The following is a 21,629-nucleotide window of genomic DNA, read 5'->3' as shown; positions in this document are numbered from 1 at the left end:
TTAAGGAACCTACCAACCCAAACCATTCTATGAATCTGTGAAAACAAGAGGAGCTTCTCCACTTCCAGTAAAAGTGAACCATAAAATCCAAAGCAGTAGCATAAAAACAAATGAGATGTATCTTATTATATGACATATTATATACTCACATAATTAGGTGCAATATGTAATAATTCTATACACACTTTTTGTATGCATAGGGATACAAGTGTTACCATGGCAGTGTTAATGTTTGAACCCCATGATCTGAGAGGTCTTCCCCAACCTAAATGATTCTGTGATGTGGCACATCACAAACACAAGATAGACAGTATGTAATATATAACAATGTGATCATACCCATGGCAGCACACAGGCCTTGCTGTTAAAGACAAGCAGCTACTGCCACACCAGCCCTAATCCTCCATGGATCCTTGGAGCAAACCCCTTTGGTCCCTCCCAACCAGGACCCTACCATGGGCTAGAAAACCCTTGGAGAGCCCAAAGAGCTGCCAGGATGGAGAGGCAGCCCCAAATCACCAATACAAAACGTGTTGTTTACTGGGGAACTTGCCAATGTTCAACTCTTAGTTGAATTCAGTCTTAAATGCCTTTTCCAACCTAAATGATCTGATGATCTTAGGAAAAGCCAGAGAGTGTTGAACTAAGGGCTTGCCTAAGACCCAGGGAGCGTGGCATGGTTAAACATGAATGGGAGCTGGCATATTTATCTCTGTTGCAAGGTATTCAAGTGAATTTCTCCATACAACAGCTTGGAGCGATTACATTAAGAGATGTATAATTTGGTTAGGCTGACCTCAGAATGGAATAAAGAGCTGCTGATTTCCATAATGTCAGCTCCGACGCTCAGAGAGGTCAGGGAACCTCCAGCGATACACAGAGCACTTTGGGAGTAGTTTAGCTGAGAGATCTGCTGGGATTTGGGGCGAGCAGGGACAGCAGACAGGGAGGTTTGGGGGTCCCCACCCCAGCAGCTCTGCTCGCTGGCGATGCACAGCGATGCTGGCCGCCCAGGCAGGACCAGGAGCAGTCCCCAGGGAGGGGATAACCAGTGGATGGCTGAAGCTGAGAGCATCACTCCTGTCTGGGGGGCTGCAGGATGAGGGCTGGGGCTGCTCAGGCACGGCAGGGCACGAGCAGAGCCGTGACCCACGCTCACCCGCCGTGGTGCGCATCACGTCGCAGGCACAAAAAAGTGCTGAGTTACAGTGACCTCCCAAGGAGAAAACAAGACTGGCAACGCTGCCTGCGAAGTCAGCCTTCCCACTAGTGCAACATCATCTCTGATAATGCTTTAATTATTACAGCTCTGAAAACAAGCCTCATTTCATCAGCCTGGCCTGTCTCAACACCGCAAACTTTCTCCGGGTTGGAAATCAGCTCCTTTTTTTCCCCTTTCCCCTGCTCTACTCACAGTATTACTCAGAAGCAAGCCAAATCCCTTCCAATTATGTATCATGACGTTTCCCCAGCGCTGCACTAAAGCAAGGCCCTTCACTTCTAAATGGCATGGTTTATAACAAATTGTCTGTTATACCAGACAGAAACTGATTTCCTCAAACCCAGCATATTAAAGTGAGTACATTCATTCTGGTTGTAACACACAAAATGTGATTATAACAGACACTTTGGGGGCTTTTTAAGGCTAGCAGAGAAGAGGAGGATAAGCTGGAGGGGAAGAAAGAATTGACAAGTAGAGAAATGACAGAGAAAGAGAAACAGCCACGCTGATTTCATTTCTTACAAAACAAAAATCTTTGTGTGTTGTAGAAATGTGCTTTAGTTAACACCAGCAGATAGCCAGAGCAAAAGCTGCCGGTGCTGCCTGAAACGAAAATTGCTCTATTGTGCTTAGAAAACCATTTCCCACAGCGAGAGGAACCCTTTCCAGGTAGTACAAAGCAGACCTGAAACCAAGGGGGCCTTATCCTGCAACTGTTGCTCCCTCAAATAATCCCTGCAGCCACCAGAAGCCCCAGCTAAACCAGTGTGAGTGAGGATTATGCGGGAGTGTATCAAGGTTGGGGGATTAGACCAGGATTATCACTAAAACCAGTAATTCCCCATCTTACTGATGGTGGCCATCAGCTCGGGAGGGGCAGCTGGCCACGGCTCTGGGAGCTGGTGGCCGTGTGGGTTCCCAGGGGACTCGGGTCCTGCTGGATCAGAGGCTGCTCCACCTTGACCTTCTTCTTCAGAGGGCCCCACCAAAGCAGCACCAGAGCAGGACCAGGCCTGATCCACGCTCTGCTGACAGCGTAACATCAGTGCTGCCACTCCCCTTCCAACACTGCCACCATGGAGCCACCCCAGAGCCCAGAGTCAGCCGAGAACTCCAGGCTAATTCCACCCTGGGACATCCAGCCTCTCAAGGAGGGCTGTCCTGCTCCCATGTCACACCTCCTCTGGAATGCCTGCCCTGGGCTGGCCACCACGGTGTCCCCAGGCGAGATCTGGGGACAGAGCGAGCTGCTGTCCCCAGGGTGATTCCCGTCCTGGAGCAGCAAACAAACGTCATCTCCCAAAGCAGTGCAAATCTGGGACATAAAACTGCCTCTGAAACACAGATACAGCCATCACACACATACTGTTCACCTTGTAAACCAACAAGTCAAAATCCAGGCATGGAAGTGTTACCCAAGGGTGGCTGCTCTACATGCAAGTCCTGTCCCTTGGATCCTAAAAGGCTGGGCATTCAGACCAGTTTCCACACCACCCCAATGCAACACGCATTTTTATCAAGGAAGCTGCCTAATGGCTCCTATTAATTTTGATTTTTAATCTCCTGGTACAACTCCCAGCAATATACATGCAAAACCTGACAAGCCCTTTTGGTTTCAAAGCTGACTTCTCCTCCAGCTCAGAAGGAAGATAAAAAAGAGTTCTGGGCAGCAGCAAAGCCTCTGAGCAGCAATGCCCTTGCAGCTCCAACGTGTCCCACTCTCCCTGCTGCAAAACAAGCCCAAACACTAACGGGGGCTGAGCCTCCCGCTGTCAGCCACGATCACCAGAGCTGCTCACAAACGCTTTGTGCCATCACTGCCTGCAGCCTCACGCCCAGAGCCTGTGGGCAGGCATCCCTGAGAGGCACCAGGGCACCCACGGGAGCACTGCAGGGTCACAACAGCCCAGGACATCACTGCAGGGTCACAGCAACAGCCCAGGACATCACTGCAGGGTCACAGCAACAGCCCAGGACATCACTGCAGGGTCACAGCATCATCCAGGACATCACTGCAGGGTCACAGCATCATCCAGGACATCACTGCAGGGTCACAGCAACAGCCCAGGACATCACTGCAGGGTCACAGCATCATCCAGGACATCACTGCAGGGTCACAGCATCATCCAGGACATCACTGCAGGGTCACAACAGCCCAGGACATCACTGCAGGGTCACAGCATCATCCAGGACATCACTGCAGGGTCACAACAGCCCAGGACATCCCCACCGTTTCCCCAGGCTCTCTTGGCAGCCGTACCCTGGCACAAGCAGAGCTGACAGCCAAGCCCAGCCCCACCCAAAGGGAAAAGCTTTACAAGGGTGGTCTCAAACTTCTTTTGCACCCTCAGAGCAGGGCTGCAGCCCCCACAGACACCACCCTTTAATCCTTTCCAGGTCACCAGGGAAAGATGAGATGCACCAACAAACTCAATTATTCCCAGCCCCGAGACCTGCCACCGCATTAGAAGAAACATTTCCTGAAGCTCCACAAACAAGCCATCCTTGGGGACTTTTATTTCAAGGCTCCTGACTGTTAAAGTAAATGAGGCTCACGTTAAAGACCAGCTACATCACAAACCCTCTGCTCCTGGGGCAGCCTGTGTCTGTCTGCAGAGGCAATCGCTTACCCCCAGCCACAGCCATCACATGCCAAGTGACACTGCCAGAGACGTGTTTACCTCGTATTTTAGCTGCTACCAACCCATGCTTTGCCTTCCCATCAGGAAAAGTCACTCCTGGGTGGAGCAGCAATGATATCTCCCTGATGCTGACACCTCATAAAGCCTCCCAGGGGAAACAACGCGGCTTCATCGCTGGAAGCAATTCAAACCAGCCCAGACAAAGTAGCACTGGAAGCACTGCAGGGAATGGTTTGGCTCTGTAAACTCTGGGCAGGGACTGTTTATGAAATCCTCAGCACCCAGGGCTGTGCCAGTAGCACCCTGCACAGCCACAGCATCACTCCACAGCGCCTGCTCCAGCAGTGACCGGCTGCAGGGACTCAGGGCTGCCGTGATCCTCCCAGGAAACAACTTCTGTGGAGTTCCTGCGTCACCCTGTGTGCCAGGACAGGGCTGTCACTCCAGCACCAATGAACAGACTCACCCACAGGGGGCATAGGGATCTTTAGATGCCAATAGAACCCACACCACCAGCAAGACAGCTTCACCTGCAACAGCTGGAAGCCTAACACTGGGGTTCTGCAAGAAACATCGACATTTCCACCCTGAACTAAACTTCAAACAGCTTTCAGTTGGGATTCCTCCACACCATACCCTGATCCTGCCCTTTTGCCCAAAAGCACCTCCGGAGAGCGAGCAGATCCCACCAGGACGTGTTTCCCTCGCACGTCCCTTGTGGGACTGGTGAGCTGCCCGGGGAAAACGTGCCACTGCCGCTTGGCCACTCGTTACAACACACAAACTGCTTTCTCCAGGCAAGCTAGCAGCTCCTCACAGTGCATCTCACCTGCACAAGGGATAGGAAAACAGGGCGAGCTGGAGCCACGGGAACAAGCATCCCACCTTCCTCACAGGAGGGTGAACAAGGCAGGGAAATCTCTGGAGGGCACATTGCATGAGACCCCAGCCCAGCTGCTGTACCAAAGAGAAGCACAGGCAGCACTGCCTTGTGCATGCAGCTGCCTGCCACCAGCTGAGTTATGATGCTCCTGATGGTCCCTCCATCCTCCCTGGCACCTGAGACCTCCCAGTGCCAGCATGCACTTCTGGATAGTGCCAGCATGTGATGGATTTTGTGACTGGTGGCGGTGAATCACAGGCTGACAGGATGCTCCACTGCTCCAGTGCCCATAGATGTACCAGCCAGAGATGCACTCCAGAATCCTCTCCAAAAGACCACTCCAGGAAGACAGCAATTCCCCAGGGACCAGCATGCCAACAGCAATGGTCACTGGGTTGGGCCAACACTGGTACACAACCTCTCAGAGCTGCTTCTGCTTCGGTGGAAGTCAAACACCAGGGTTCAGTAAGCACTCTGCCAATACCACCACAGCAGGACCAGGCCCCCGGCAGCAGCCCTGCAGAGGGCCAGGCTCAATTCTCTGCAGGACCAGGATGAATCTGAAGCAGCTCCACTGCCTTCAGCAGCAGCATTTTGCATTTACACCACCACCCTGAACACAAAACAGAGTGAGCCATAAATATTTCAGCTGCTTTTTCAGCTTTGTTATTCTGTTCAAAGCATGAAACATGACAAACCTTTGATTGTTTTGCTTAAAACCAAACAATAATTCAAAGAGAGACAAACAAGCAACGTTAAATGATGCCTGTGATGTACAGGAAAGCCAAAGAATTAGAAGAAACTGATGAGGATGGTGTGGATCAGAGCAGTCCCTTTCCCTGCCTTCGGCAGGTACCACACATCCCTCCCATGCCAGCCAGGGTCCTGCACAGTGAAGGGACAGCACTGTGCCAGGTGTGCAGCAGGTCACAACGGGGCATCCTGCACTGTCTGCACCCCCAGCACAGCCAGCTGCCTCCAGAGGAGCAGCCACCAACATCCCTTTCAACAGCCTTTGAAAAAAACTTCTGTGAAGGCAAGTGTCTCCTCCTTGAGCATGGCCACAGTCAGAGCACACCTGCAAAGCAGCCACCTCCAGCCTCCTGGGCGTGTGGAGACAGCCTGGCCTGGCCCATCCCCACCTGGCCACTTCCGAGGGTCCCTGCAGTGCCTGGGGGTGACACATCCACCCACGGCCACGCATCAGGGCTGCCCCAGAACCCACAGGCGAGCACCGGCTGCTCCCCCTGCCCATCCTCCATCCCTGCCTCCCCCTGGGGTGTCAGACACCCAGAAACCTCCCAAGTGTGCTCTGTCCAGCAGCCAGAGGCCAGCAGAGCCAGCGTGCTCAGTGCCAGCACCGCCAGAGCCGCGGTGCTCGGCTCCTGCCCGCGCTCACCTCGGGCAGCGGCATGCCGTTGATGATGAGGTCGGGCTGCTGGGGGCTCTGCCCCGTGAAGGTGTGGTGGTAGATGTGGTTGGAGCCGGCGTTCCTGTTGTTCTGGCTCTCCACGTTGAGGAAGGTGCTCTCGGAGCGGCGGCAGCCCAGCGGCAGGGTCTGCTGGTGGTAGTCGAAGTAGTTGAGGGAGGAAGTGAGAGAGGAGCAGCTCACAACGTTCATTTTATCCGTCTCCTCCACGTCCCGCGGTACCAGGCGGATGTCATTCTTGCTGATTTTCTTCTTCTTGCTCGATTTCTTCTGATGCCCGTAGGAGTACTCCGCGATTCTGGGGGACAGAGGGAAAATGAGAAGCTGAGAGCATCCTAAACCCTGCCCCGCTAAAAACAGACGCAGAAACCCAGAGGGCTTGGCCCCCATCTCCATGTAGGCTTCTTAGTCATGCACGTTACGTCACGGTTTGGGTCTGGTGGCACGACACTGTCTTTAGCTTATTCTCATATGCAAAATGTTTTCGGGTCAAATATGTAAAAAAAAATGGCAAGGAAGAATGCTTCTGTTTTGATCTGGTGTAGGTAATTGCTGATATTTAGTTAGTAGAAGTAAACTCCGGTCTGCAGAAGAGTAAAATGGAGATGTTAAAATCCATGAACTGAAAAGGGGACCTGCATTCATTTCCATGCCTAATAAGGATTTTAAAAGTGATTTAATTTGGTCTCCATAAAGAAAATTCAAAACGAATACCAGGTTTTTTTTCCCCAGTTCATTTTCCATAGCAGTAAATAAAGCAGCCCCAGAAGCAGTCCTAGCTGGCAAGCTCAATACTCTCACACTCCAAAGGCTGTTTGTTTATTAATGCTTTATCTAAATTGCTGGTGTTTTGACTGTCTCCTGATCATACCTGATCTCTTCTCCAATTCAATTCCATTCCTCCCTCGCCCTGACACGCACATCCCCTTCTGCCGGGAAATGCTTTCACCTTCTAGAAATCAGAGAACAACAACCGTGTGTTTTGCAAAGAAAAATGATCCTTTTTGACCTTTTTATTTTACTGCAAGCTTGTTTTTCTCTGCCTTTCCTTCCCTCTTTGCTTCCCACCTGCCAAAAGAATCAATTGATGAAGCGCCCTGCTTGCCTTCTGCAAAACACCAGAGGAAAAAAGTTACTGCAAAACACCACCCAAGCAAATAACAACAAATTATCTGCACCTTGCATTAGTTGGGTCTGCTCAGCTCAGAGTGACTGTAGCTCATCTTCCCACACTGAGCACCACAAGAGTCCCTGCCACGAATCTGTACATGCACAGCACTGGGCAACTCAGTGTTTCCCAGGGAAGCACATCAAATGCTATGCACAGTCAGAAATACACATTTGAAAGTCAGGATTTTGCTCCTCTTCTTGTTATGATAACAGCATAAAAAAAAAAAATAAAATCCAATAGCTGTGGCAGAAATAATGGGATGAATAAATAATACAGTTTATCTGGAAAGGCAAATCTTGGACAAATATTCTTGTTCCAGAAAGCTAATCGCCTGAGCAGGAAAACGCCACGAAGTCCAACAGCCCTCATATGTGCCTCATAAATTAACACGTTTTTTTGAAGACTCTCCAGCAGCTCTTGTGAGGAATCTCTAAAACAAGGCACTGCAAAGCCTGCAGGCGTGGGGAGAGGGTGCCCCATGGTCACTGCTGCTGCTGAGCCTGCCTGGTGCTTCCCCACCTCTGCAGCTGACTCCTGCTCAGACACACACTGATAACAGCCCCAGCACCCCCCTGAGCGTGCAAATAAATCACAGGAAGGCAGGCATCTCTGTTGTGCCAACAATCTATATGCTGCTGACTCGTCTAACAACGCTTGATGAAGCTTTAATTGTTTTGTTTACCTAAATGTTTAAGTTTGGCAATGCGAGAGCCCAATTATTTCCTGCAGGCATTCATTTTGCTGTCCTTTCTCTATTGACCAATTATTTAATTAAAGCGCACTTCATTAATCCCTAAGCCGTCACAGTAAACCCAGGGCTTATACGTATGTGAGAAGCTGTTAGGGGCACCACCACAACACGATTTTTATCCATTCAGGTCCTATCCTCCTTTAATGGGCCGAGCTGGCAAGAAATCTGGTCTGTGAGCTTTCACTTGAAGCTAGACATCCCATAATACAGCACAGACCGACCTTTATTTGCAGATGATTTTTCCCCCATCGAGCAAAAAGGCTTATATACGCACTTTCCGCTGTGAAAACGGGGTACAATGCCTCGACTCTCCGGCATTATTTCTGCGTAAATAAAACTTTAAAGCCCGCACATCCCCCCGCGCCGCTGAATTGCCAGGGGCGAGCGTGCGTTTCCAAGGTAGAGCAAAATTAATTTCCATCCCTCCTCTCTGAAACGACTCGGTGCCGAAGGAATGGAGAAGTCATGGCTATTTCACTAGTAACAGGATTAAACCATTTATGAGGCATTGCAGCTGCTCTTTTATGGCATCTGATTGATATTCATGTGTGGTTAGCATTTGTCTCCTAACTTGTGTAACACAGAGAATAGTAAAAGAGAGACAATAATCGCCGGGCTGTTACATATTCAGGGGACTGGATTTCCCCTATCAGCCTTTCAGCCGCTCCAGGCGCGGGGCTGACCTCCCCTCCGGCATTTCGGAGCCCGGAGCACTCATCCAGCCAGGGCAAAACGGCACGGAGCTGCAGAAACCCTCCCCGGCAGCATCCCTGGCAGCCCGGGCAGCTCTGCCTGGCTCCGGAGCTGCGCTGGGGGGCGGCCGGGGGGGCTCTGCCGCCGCTCTCCGCGCTGGCCCCGCGGCCGGCCGTGCCGAGGAGCCGCAGCGGGCACACAATAGCTCCTTTGAACGGCCAGCCGGCCTCAGGGATGCTCGCACCGGCTGCTGCGGGGATGCTGCGGTGCTCTCCCCCCCTCGCCAGCCCGGGGAGCTGTGCCGGGGACGGGGGGCTGCCCACGGGCACCAGCCGTGCCCCTGTTAAAGCCTTCTCCTCCGCGTTTTGTGATGGAGCACGGAAAATCGGGGATGCTGCAACAGATTGTCGAGCCGCACAATTAAGTCGATTCGTTAGTCCGCTCTCCTCGCGGAGAACAATTTCTTAAAGCTTAGCAAGAAATTTTCTTACGGGGACAGGAACCTCACTTTTGTTCCTAAGGCAAATCCATCCACCCCTCTTCACCACCCCCAAACGCAAAAGTAACTGCGATGGCAAAAATCAAAGCAGCCCTGCAGGTGCACGTAAACAAAGGTATCTTTACCTGCAGTTGTAGGTCCTGATTTCCTTGTTATCCCTTTTGCACTTGACTGCCACAAAGATCATGGTGACAAAAAGAATGGCTGCAATAGACCCCAGGGCAATAATGAAAATCAAGGAGAGGTTAACAGATCCTATGGACTCCTGGGCATCCAGGGCAGGAGACAGGTATATCAAAATCAAGGCAGAAGCAGAGAGAGATGTTTTCCCATGGTCATGAGCCACCACGATGAGCTCATAGGCTGTTTTGGCATTTTCCCCAAAGGCTCTGGTGGTCCTAATCTCTCCATTCACCTGGTCGATCTCAAAAAATCCTCTGTCTCCTTCCACCATTTCATAGGAAAGTCTGCCATTTTCACCCTCATCATAGTCATCTGCCTTGACCACTGTCACCAAGTAGCCAACCCCCGCGTTCCTGGGGATGTACACCTCCGCCGTCCCGTTGACCAGCGGCGGGGCCGTGATCACGGGCGTGTTGTCATTCACATCCAGGACAATCACCCTGACAGTGGCATTGCTCTGAAGAGAGGGATTACCCCCATCTTTCGCCAAGACCTTGAACTCAAAGGCCTTGGTCTGTTCATGATTGAAGGACCTCAAAGCATAGATATCTCCAGAGTTGGGGTTGATGGAGACATAGGTGAAAACAGGCATGTCCCTGACTTGGGAGGGCACGATCTGGTAGGACACGCTGCCATTGAGGCCCAGGTCGGGGTCTCTGGCCGAGACAGACAGGAGGTAGGCCCCCGGGGTGTTGTTCTCCTGCACGATGACTTGGTAATAGGGCTTGGAGAAGTGGGGATGGTTGTCATTCTCATCGGTGATCTTGACAGTGAAGGATTTGGTGGCCTGCAGGGAAGGGATGCCATTATCCCTAGCCTGGATGGTGAGGTTGTACTGGTCCCTCTGCTCCCGGTCCAGCCGCCCATCCACCAGGATGGTGGAGAAGCTCTCGTACTCCTGGAGTCGAAAAGGCACATTGCCCAGGAGCTTGCACTGCACCCGCCCGTTGGCCCCGGAGTCGCGATCCGAGACGCGCACCAGGGCGATGACGTACCCCGGCGGGGCGTTCTCGCTCACCTCCACCAGCTCACTGTTGACAGAGAGCAGGTTGATGAGGGGCGGGTTGTCGTTGGCATCCTGGACACTGATGGTCACTTTGCAATGGGCAGGGATGGAGTTAGGCCCCAAGTCCTTGGCCTGCACGTCCAGCTCGTAGACGTGACCCTCCTCATAGTCAATGGCACCGCTCACCGTGATGAGGCCACTCTGGGGGTCGATCTGGAAGAGCTCCCGAGCCCGCTCAGAGACGTAGCTGTGGAAAGAGTAGAGGACCTGGCCGTTGGTGCCCTCGTCTGGGTCAGAGGCATTGAGGCGGATGACTGGCGTCCCCGGTGGGGCGTTTTCAGGCACGCTGACGGTGTAGGCTGGCTCCTCGAAGAGCGGGTTGTTGTCATTGGAGTCGATGACGCGGATGCTGAGCTCCACTGTGCCAAAGTTGGGTGGGTCGCCACCATCCAGCGCCGTGATCACGTAGCTGTAGTGGGACTGGGTCTCACGGTCCAGGCTCTTCTCCACCACCAGCTCAGCAAAACGGGACCCATCACCCCGCGTCTTGGTCTCCAGCCCAAAGAGGTCATTGGGGGTGATCTCATAGCTCTGCACACCAAAGCTGCCCGAGTCCGGGTCATAGGCACTCTCCAGCGGCACCCGGGTGCCAGGGCTGGCCGTTTCCGAGATCTCCAGCTCAATTTGGTCGGTGGGGAAGCTGGGCGCATTGTCGTTTAGGTCCTTGATCTCCAGCTTGATCACGCAGATCTCCATGGAGCTGGACATCACCTCCAGCGAGATGACACACTTGGGGCTCTGTCGGCACAGCAGGTCCCTGTCGATCTTCTGCTTGGTCACCAGCAGCCCGGACCCGGGGCTGATGTCCACCAAGTGGGGGGCCGAGTTGGAGACCACCCGGAAGGCGGCGGGCTGCCGAGGGTCCAGCACGAAACCGGCGTCCCGGGCGTCCTTGGCGACGTTGGCGATCACCGTGCCGGCCCGCTGCTCCTCCTCCACCGAGTACTTGAGGTTGACGAGGGCCCCGGCGCCGGCCCACAGCAAGGCGGCCCCCAGCAGCGCCGGGAGAGCCCCCATGGCCGCGCCCTCCGCCCGCCGCGCCGCGCCCCGACGGCCGCGCGCCTCAGGGGCCCGCCGCGCTCATGCGGACAGCGCCCGCCGGGCTGCCCCGGCGGAGGGCGGGCGGGCGGCTGCGGGCACCGGAGCCGCGGTCCCCCGCGCACACGCCAACGCCGTCCGCTCAAGCGCTCCGTGCCGGCGGCGCCGCGGAAGGGCCGGGCATGGCGAGCGGGTGCGGGAGCAGAAGCGGGCTGCTGAGCCGAGCGGTACGGAAGCGAGAAGCGAGGAGCCGAGCCGTGCCGAGCCCGCTGCCGCCGGCGCTCGCTGCGGCGGCCGCACGCCACCGCCCGCCGTCCCGAGCGGCGGCGGGCGGCGCGGGGGCGGGCGGCGCGGGGGCGGGCGGCGCCGAGCCGCAGCCAATGAGCGCTCGGGGGCGGGGCCGGCGCACGGAGCAGCAGCCAATGGGATCGCTCCGTTGGCCGGTGGCGGGGCTGGGGCGGGGCCGCCGGGGCGGCGCGGAGCCGGAGCGGAGCGGGCACGGAGCGGAGCGGGACGGGTCGGAGCCGCTGCCCACGCTGGGATCCCGTTATCCCGGCTGTCCCTGCTCCCCCTGCCGCCCCGCGCCGCTCAGCCCGTCTCGCTGCCCGCGAGCTGCAGAGGCAGCGGTGTTTTGGTTCCGCGGCCTCGGTCACCGGCGGTTACCTCTTCAGCGGGTGCGCACCGGGCGGTGGCGGATCCCCGCGGGCAGCGCAGGGACCACCGGGTCCCGCGGAGCGCTCCAAGTCCGTTCAGTAGAGACTGAGCCCTCTGGGGCAGGAGGACCCCGTCCCGCCGGGCAGTGCTCCCGGGAGCCGGCGAGGGGCCCGGGACCGCCCAACTCCCCCGGGAGGCTCCAGCCCCGCAGCGTTCGCTGCACCGTGCTGATCCCCGGAGAAAGCACCTCGGCACCGTGTCCTCCTAACAATGAAATAAAGCGTTCCCGGCTGCGTGTGCCCGTGCCTTACCTCCTGTCTCCGTGCGCGCCGTACGCACGGTCCCGGGCGCTCTGTGCAGGGGACCGGGGACGGTCTCACCGGGAGGGGGAGGCGGCGCGGCCCGGGCGGGTCGCGGCTCGGAAACCTCCCAACACGCCGTTCCCCTCCCCTGGTTAAAGGGGGCCGGTGCCGGCTCGGCTGTCGGCAAACCACGCCGCAGCCCGCCGGTCGGTAGCGGTCCGGCGGCGGCGGGGAAAGCGGGGCGCGGGTCCGCTGCATCTGCCGCGGCACAGGTCCCATTGCGTGCTGGGCATGGGGAAGCGATGTCTCGGCGGTGCCGCGTCCCGCGGGCACGGCCCGGTGTGGCCCGGTCCGGTCCTCCCCGCACCGGCCCGGCCCGATCTGGCCCGGTCCAGCCCAGCCCTCCCCGTCCGGTCCCGCCTGTCCCGGTCCAGCCCTCCCCGCCCGGCCCGGCCCGGCCCGGCCGCGCCGTCGGGCCCCGCCGCGCCTTCCCAGGCACAAGGGCGCCATCTCGCGGCCGCGCGGGGGGCGGCACCGGCACACGGGAGCATCGGGACACACGGACATCGGGACACGGGGACACCCAGACACGGGGACATCGGGACACGGGGACATCGGGACACGGGAACACCCAGACACGGGGACACCCGGCCCGGGCGGGGCTCCTCTAGGGCACGGCACGGCCCAGCCACGGGCCCTACACGGCTGGGAGGGATAACAGCTGTCGCCAGGGACAGCATCCATCCCCGCTCACCGTGCCCGGGACAACATCCGTTCAGAGACACCGTCCCCGTGATCCCATCCCGCGCCGCAGAGTCTGCCCGGGGACACCAGCGGCACCTGTCCCGGCCAGCATCCATCCACTGACTGCATCCCCCGGCACAGCATCCCCCCGCGGACACCGCCCCATGAGCTGCCACCCGCCCAGGGAGGGACGGTACCCAGGACAGCCGCGGGGAGCCCCCTCCTTCTCGCAGGGCTCCTCCATTTCTGCTGCCAGTGGGACAAAACCGGCAGAGGAAAAAGCCTTTGCCAGGTGTTTCTCTCCGGAAAGCAGCAGCGTAGGTCACTGTGACCCACGGGGGAGCGGCAGTGGGACATGCAGGGGTGGCAGGTGGGGATGGCACGAAGGGACAAAGCCCTGTCGAAGTCTTCCGTGAAAAAATTAATTCTGATGACTTGAACTGTGCCATGTGGATTGAAAACCTGGCTGAGGGATCATAAACAAAGGGTAATTAGAAGCAGGAGGAGGTGTTTATGGGGTACTGCAGGGATCTAGGTTAGGGCTGCTCTCATTTAATACCCTCATTAATGACCTGGAAAGAGGGAGTAAACTACACATTAATGAATTTGGCAGATGATGCTATACTGGGAGGTGCTGTGAGCTCCAGCAAGCATAGAAAATTAACACAAAAAGGGCCTAGTGAGATTAGAAATATGGGCAGGAAGCAGCGAAAGGAGCTGCGCCTTGGACAGATGTGAGCGGGCGCGGCTGGGACGCAAAGGCGAGTCGGAGCGACAGCAGGACAGGCAGCGATGGCTGAGCCGAGCCAAGCCACGCCAAGATCCAGAGCAACGCCCCAGAGAAAGGCCCGGGGCCAGGGGCCAGCAAGGGGGACGCAGGAGCTGCTGTGCATAGGGCAGCAGGGACGGACCAGCCCCCGGCGCCGGGGTCCCGCTCGGCCGGGGGCGGCAGGGAGGGGCTGGGGGCTCAGGTGTGGCTGCAGCCCGAGCACGGGGGTCCCTCGGCACAGACGTGTTGGCGGCAGTTCAGAGGGAAGCCACACAAATGATCAAAGGCACGGAGAGACTGATTTCTGAAAGAAGATTAAAAGGCTTAAATATATATATTGCTCGGTTAAGAGCTGTCCATGGGGAGACAAACTAAGAGCCTTACAGATCTGGTTGGAGTAAATAGAGAGGGAGGGAAGGAATTATTTAATAGAGTACAAGGGGCATCACCAGAAGGGATGACAGGAAATGAAGAAATGGAGCATTTAGGTTGAATGTCACAGGGGAAAAATCCCCTCTGCTGACAGCGAAAATTATGAGGCTGCGACGTGGTTCCCTGGAGGGAAAAAGTCCTGTGGCTTGAGATATTTAAAACCAGACAGGATCAGGCTGAATATAAAGGCACCTGGGATCAGCTACTGGCAGGGGCCGTGCAGAGGAGCAAGAGCTGGACTGGGATGCACCTCATTTCCCAGCTCTTTTTCCACTAAGTATTTCTTTATGGATCACACCTATAAAAGACCTGCATTTTTTAAATTTATTGCATATATGTATTTCTGCTGCTATAAAGGAAAGCACTGACACAATGGATGCTGTGCCAGTCACCTCATAGCCAGGCAGGGCTAAGAATGCCCTGAAATCAGAGAAACTTCACTTCTGTACAGATATAAAGGAGGATCAGAAGTGGGTGAATAACTGATACCAGGTTGCTGAGTGTAGAACCTGAACAGTATGATGTGCCTTGGAGCACAAGGTCCCCAGGTTCGGCTTCTGTAGAACATCTCATCTCTCAGTGCTTTTCTGCAGGATGCTCTCCAGTTGACCAAGGAGAAGCCAGGCCACAGCTGGCCAGCAGCAGAGCACCTGTAACCTTTGCTAACACTCCATCTGCTCACCCCAGCCAATGCTCGCTTTGGCAGAGGCTGTGACACGATCCCTTTGGAACAAAACAAGCATCAAATGCAGCCCCACCTCTTCCCCATCTCCTGCCTCACTGGAGGTCTGTGCGTGCTGTCAACAAAATGGATTAATAGTCCTATTATCAGTTCAGATGGATGGCCAGGGTAAGGAGAAAACATCGCGTCCCAGGGAACTCAAGTAGGCACATTAATAAAGATGCCACACGTTGGCTCTGAAATCTAAAAGCTTCGCTCCACTCCTTGCAACACAATTAGCAAAGCCCAGCACCCCTGTTGCAATGCACCTGATGATGCCCTTAGCATCACTGCCTGGTGGCCTGGCTGGCAGGGAGGGAGCTGCTGACACGGTGGTCCCCACGTTCCCCTTGGCCAAACCCCCTGCAGGAGCTGTCCCTGCAAGCCCGTTTAGTAGCAGCACCTCATGCTGCTGCTGGAGAGCTGCATCATCCCCTTGGAGCGTCAGGCTGGGGCCACAGGAGGAGGCTGAGGAGCAGAATGGCACCAGCACCTGTCCTCACACACCTCATTGCTGGGGCTGGCCAGCACAGAACAGAGATCCTGATCTGCCCACGCTGTAGGATTAGGAAAGCTTTGAATTATAAGCAAGTGGTGCAGATTGCAGCCCTTTCTTTGAGCACTAATGTGATGACTCCTCTCCAGCCCAGCGTTTATAGGTGTCTCTCTCATGCCTGTCAAAAAGTAAATCTCAGCATCTGAAAGACGGATATTTAAAACCACGGCATCGGAGGGCTGGCAAGCCCGGGGGTTTAATGAAACATTCCTTGTGCAGGGATGAGGGAAGGGGACAAGCAGGGGATTGACCCTTGCTCACAGATATTTCCTGCTCACATCCCTGCCTCTCCTGGGCTGTGGGACTGCAGAGGAGGGTGAGCTCTGGGGTTCAGCCTCTGCTTTACATCCCTCCCTAGGCAAGGCTCCCTCAGCTCCCTGCACGAGCTGGGACCCAAACCCGCCCTGATCCTCTGCTGGAGCCAGGGGGGAGCAAAGCCATGCCCCAGACTCTCTGCAGAACTGGAGAGAACACACACAAAATAGTTTGAAAATTTGAAATTTGTTTTAAACATCAAAGAGGAACTTTATCTTTTTAATTTTTCAGAACCTTCCTTTTAGTTTCTCAGTTCTGAAGTGTTGTTTTCCCCCTTTCCAGCACCTTTTTCTTTTAGCTACTAGGTGAAGTAAAATAAATGATGTAGGTTTATTTTTTCTTTTCTTTGCTTATCCAGTTCTGCACAACTTGAAAGCTTTTCAAAGTATCTAGTGTCAGGAGTTGCAGTTTAGGTTTGTGGTTTTTCTTCCCCTAGAAATGTTTCTAATATCACGGTGAAGTAGAAAAAGAAAAAACCTGTAGCATAGAAAAAGGAAATGAAAAAATTGGAAAACTCAGAGCAAAATCCCTAGACCACTCAGCCATGAAACATCTACAGTGTGATGAGAAAGGGAAGCCCTAAAGAGAGAAAAATACAAGTTTTATATATATTTAGGGGGGTGTTTGGAAAATAAGACAAAGTATTCAGCTTAGATTGAAACACTGTTTTTTCCTTTCATCTTGCAGGAATTCAGTGCCTGTTCTCAAGAGGGTTTGGAGTAAGATCCTGGCCAGCTCTGCCCATCAACCCTCTGAGAGCCAAACTTTATCGAGCTTCTGCAGGACTTTCAGACATCTGTCTGTGTAACTCTGTGAGCAGTTTGCACATAATGCAGATAAGAGACCGCTGCTGTAAAATATTGAGTCTTTAGACTATAAAAAACTGTCTTTCTAAGCTGAAATCTAACTTCATTTGTACTCCTGCAATTCCACCCAAGTCAGCAGGGTTTCCTGGCTGTTAGCAAGGGCAGCGTCTGGCACACTCCTTCCACTGAAGAGGTTAAAGTGCCAAAGAGAGGACAACATCACTCTGAGGAATTCGATAAACTCCTATCACTCAATAGTTTAATTCACTTTTACTGATGCAGCATCTTTTATCAAAGATTACATAATGCTGAATAATCATGAAGCACATAATGCAGAGCCAGACAGGCAGTCATAATCAGATTTAAAGCCTATATTAAAAAAGTAACAGGTGCAGGGCTAATTCTCTGCTCCAACACTGGTGTCGGTCCAGAGGAAGCCCGCTGGACCCACTCCCGATTTACACAGCCTGCCTGGCAGCAAAACCTGGGGAAAGGGGAGAAATAATGGGATGGTGCTTTCTGAAGGTACCTGAGGAGCCAGGCAGGCACATCCTGTGTGAACAGAAGCAGCACAGGGCACAGCAAGGAGCTGGGAGGGAGCTGCCTCTCTCCAGCCTGCACGGGGCAAGAGCAAGGCAAGGACAGCCAGCAGCACAGGATGGTGTGGGCTGGAAGGGACATGAAGGATCCTCCGGTTCCAAACCTCCCCACAAACCTTCTGCTGGCCCAGGTTGCTGCAAGCCCTTCCAAGCTGTCCTTGAACACCCACAGAGATCTATGGGGATCTATGGCTTCTCTGGGCAACCTGTGCCAGGGCCTCCCCACTCTCATAGGGAAGAATTTCTATCTGATATCAAACCTAAATCTATCCTCTGTCAGTGTGCAGCCATTTCCCCTTGCTCTGTCATTCCATGCCCTTGTTCAAATCTCTCTCCAGCTGTCCTGTAGTGCCTTTAGGTACTGCAAGGGGCTCTAAGGTCTCCCTGGAACTGAGACATGAAGCAAAAAATACTGCATGATTCAGGGGGCTGCAATAAGTGATACAGCCTTTTCCCCCACCTCACTGGGCTGTGTCCTGCTGGCTGCTGCAGGATCACACCAAAAAACTGAGCAGCTTGCTTGATTTAATCCCATATCTTGCAAGAAAAGATGACCTGAAGGTCTGAAGAGGGCTGCTGATCACCCCGGAGTGGCTCCCCACAGTGCAGTAGCTCACCTGCACCTGGCAGCCTGTGGGGAGACACACATTCCAGCCATGCTGGCTAAATATTTCCCATGCAATCAATTCCAGGGTATAAAACCATCAAACAGGATAACCTTGTGATCAAATGGCCAACAGAGAAAAGTGCTTAATATTACCCACTCCAGGTAATGAGCCGTATTTCCAGCTCAGGCCCCAAACACACATCACCGTGTGCTAAATGCCCTGCAATTGCCTGCACAACAAGTTAAGCAAAGATTAAAAGCGAGGAGGAGCAAGGAGGGAGGGTAGAAAATGAAGCACAAGGAGATGGGGATGTGTGCAGGAGGCGAGCCAGGGAGCAGCTCACGGTGCTGGACCTGCCTTGCACACAGGCCTGGCTGCCTGGCTGTGGCACAGACCCTGCTCGGTATGGACCCTGTTCAGTGTCCCCTGTTCAGTGTCCCCTGTTCAGTGTCCCCTGTTCACTGTCCCCTGTTCACTGTCCCCTGCTCACTGTCCCCTGCTCACTGTCCCCTGTTCACTGTCCCCTGCTCACTGTCCCCTGTTCCCTGTCCCTGCTCGCTGTCCTTGCTCCCTGTCCCCTGTTCAGTGTCCCCTGTTCACTGTCCCCTGCTCACTGTCCCCTGTTCACTGTCCCCTGCTCACTGTCCCCTGCTCACTGTCCCCTGTTCAGTGTCCCCTGCTCACTGTCCCCTGCTCACTGTCCCCTGTTCAGTGTCCCCTGTTCACTGTCCCCTGTTCACTGTCCCCTGTTCACTGTCCCCTGTTCCCTGTTCCTGCTCACTGTCCCTGCTCGCTGTCCTTGCTCACTGTCCTTGCTCGCTGTCCCTGCTCGCTGTCCCTGTTCACTGTCCCTGCTCACTGTCCCTGCTCACTGTCCCTGCTCGCTGTCCCTGTTCCCTGTCCCTGCTCACTGTCCCTGCTCGCTGTCCTTGCTCACTGTCCCTGTTCCCTGTCCCCTGCTCCCTGTCCCTGCACGGGAGGAACAGACAGCCCCAGGCTTCACAAGGCAGCGATGCCACGGATGAATTAAGAGGCAACCAAACCTCTCTCTGCAGGAGATCCTCCCGCTGGTGAAGGTTATCCCAGGTGATGGGACAATCTCTGCTCTTTCTACCCTGCTTACCAGCAGCACATCTTAATTCAGTCTGCGGGCCCCTGCCTGGACAAACAGATTGTGAAGGTTGGGAATAAAGACACCTGGGGAAAGACAGTGATTTAGTGAAACAGAGCAGTGCAGTGTCTCAGGTCTGATCAGCTCCACAGATAACACACAGAGCTCAGCCAGCTCCTCACAGCTGCTCCAGCAACACCCATCCCATCTTTCTAAACACTCATGAACAGAGCTAAATCACTTGTTCTGCATTTCCCTTTCTTCTTTTCTCCCCCTTTATTCCTCCTACATGCTACTTAGTCTGCTGCTGACCCCATGCAAGGGGTCAGAGACACTGCAATTCTTCCAGCACAAACTAGATACCTGGCACTGGCAGAATGTTGACAGCTCCCAAACCCCTGAGCCACAAGCCTCCTTCCCAGCAGGCCAAGAGCAGGATGCATTTCTGGGATATACAGCCTCCTGCTGCAGCACTGAGCATCAGCTGGGGGATTTCAGCAGCATTCCTCAGCTGCTGTGGTTTGTCCTGGCTCCAGAGCTGCTGATGGAGATCCAGCACCAGGTGAGAAGCAGCCGTGGGGCCGAGACCAGGCTCCAGCTCCATCCCACCAAGGTGCCCACGGCAGGGAATCTGGCTCTGGTTTTGATTTTGGCATTCCAACGCTGCCTGCCCGCATCCCACACCCAGCAATTGGCAGCCCAGGCACCAGTCTGCACTTCCCTCCTCCCTGCCATCCCCTGAGCTGCAGACCCAGGGAAACTGTGGGATGCACCCATCACAGCCCCAGCGCTCCCCCAGCATCGCCACGTGGGTCATTTTCACCTGTCAAACTGAGATGCACACGTCATGGCTCCTCACCTGCACTGTCTGCAGTGAGCCTGATGTTCCTGCACCGCAGCACAGCCAGCAGAGCAGCGGTGTTTGAGCTGGGGTTGTCAGGAAAAGTGATTTGTCACATAACAGTACCTGTGAGAGAAGGCAGAAAAAGCTAGAAAAATGCCTAACAATTGCTATAATTATGTCCTCTTGAAATGGCTACACCATGTCAGACAAGGGCTGGCATATCTTATCACAACTGAACCTGGGTGGATGCTGTTCCAAGCCAGTGATTAATAGTCTGCAAGGATTTGTTTTGGCATGGTGGGGAAAATGAGTACAGTGTCTCAAAAAGATGCCAGATAGATGGCCTGGAGCACAGCCCCCCAGCTAGCCACCAGAACACTGCAGAGCAAGGGCTTGCTCCTTATTTGTGGGGTAACAGCATCCTGGCAGGGACCAGCTCCTGCTGCTGTCCTGGCACTCCTCGAGCTGCTGCCAGTGCCTGGCAGAGCAGGTGGAGTGCTGGATGCAAGGGGCAGCGTGCAGGCAGGGCTGCTGGCTCTACCTCCTGCAGCACAGGCATGTGCAGGCAGCCTTGTCACCATCCCTGCATCAGGTGCACCTCCACAACAAGTTCCTGGGCCTCATTTCCAACAGGAGTGCCATGACCAAGCCTTTCTTCTGCAGCCCAGGCTGGTTTTCCTCCCCGTCCCCAGCACTCGTTTGCTCTGGGGTGATGAGACACCCCCGTGTGGGCACACAAAACAGCAGCTGCTGCTCCAGCAGGGCAAAAGCACAAAGCACTGTCCCTCGAGAGGCCACCCAGCTGCCCTGGAGCAGGGGTGCAGGGTGCCCAGCCTGGGGATCTCCCCAGAACCCTGGCACAACGTGCCACCACAGCCAGCATGGACCCTGTCCTTCAGAGAAGGACGTGCTAGGGAGGTGGCAGCAGAGCCCGTCCAGCAGCTCACATCACTCCTCCCTTTGGAAAGGAAGAGGCAGATCTTGGCTGTCTGTGCCATCAGGTACCAATCTCTCAGTGTCTGCTGATGCCAACAGATCCTGATTGTGAGGCTCAGGATAAAAGTGAGCCCAGCTGGGCCACAAGATATATTGTTTGGATCAGGCTGAGAATCACTTATGCAGTGTTTTATTAACCATAATGGATAGCTGTGCTTGGTAAAATGAGTAATAATCTTGTTTAAGGGCTCGCTCCTGAATCACAGTGTTGTTGCCAATGCTGCAAACTTTTCTGTCTGCTCTGCAGGCCAAATTCTGTCCTGGAGCAGGCGATACCCTGAACAAAAGACCACAAATCAGACAGAAACAGCTTTCTGCCTTTTTTTTCATAAGAAATAGGGATAATATGACAGGTAGCATCTCCCTTCTCCCAGTCCCTCTGATTTTCACACTTCATCTCATCTCAGTCCATCAGCAGTGCTATCTTACCCAGCACTTACCCAGCCTGCTGCTCCACATCCAGCTTGGGTGTTTCCCTGGGACAGAGCTCTGCCTGGGGTAAATGGCTGCTGGCTAATGGAAGGAAATAGAGGGGAAAAGTAATTTAGATCAGCTAAGCATTCAGTACACTGTTATTTTGTGATCATCTATAATT

At 54.6% G+C, this 21,629-nt stretch overlaps 1 protein-coding gene across 2 annotated transcripts in view; it reads right to left on the bottom strand.

Annotated features, from left to right (window-relative positions):
• PCDH19 (protocadherin 19) overlaps positions 1-11,556 on the bottom strand; it is a 56,981-nt gene extending 45,425 nt beyond the window's left edge. For both annotated transcript variants that reach the window (XR_001331687.2, XM_005526114.3), the window contains exons 1-2: positions 9,416-11,556; positions 6,147-6,474 (exon numbers count right to left, since the gene is read on the bottom strand). Coding sequence is in view for 1 of the 2 variants with exons in the window: in XM_005526114.3 (XP_005526171.2) it covers positions 6,147-6,474; positions 9,416-11,556 (2,469 nt within the window). In the remaining variant the exon portion in view is untranslated. The remainder of the gene's footprint in view (positions 1-6,146; positions 6,475-9,415) is intronic.
• Positions 11,557-21,629: the final 10,073 nt, after the last annotated feature.

Source organism: Pseudopodoces humilis, chromosome 15 (assembly GCF_049639895.1).
Source record: "Pseudopodoces humilis isolate 2021_Gansu_Grassland_sample_001 chromosome 15, ASM4963989v1, whole genome shotgun sequence".
In the NCBI taxonomy this organism is placed as follows: Eukaryota; Metazoa; Chordata; class Aves; order Passeriformes; family Paridae; genus Pseudopodoces; species Pseudopodoces humilis.
Note: the sequence above shows the minus strand (reverse complement) of the source record. Positions and strands in the feature narration are given on the sequence as shown.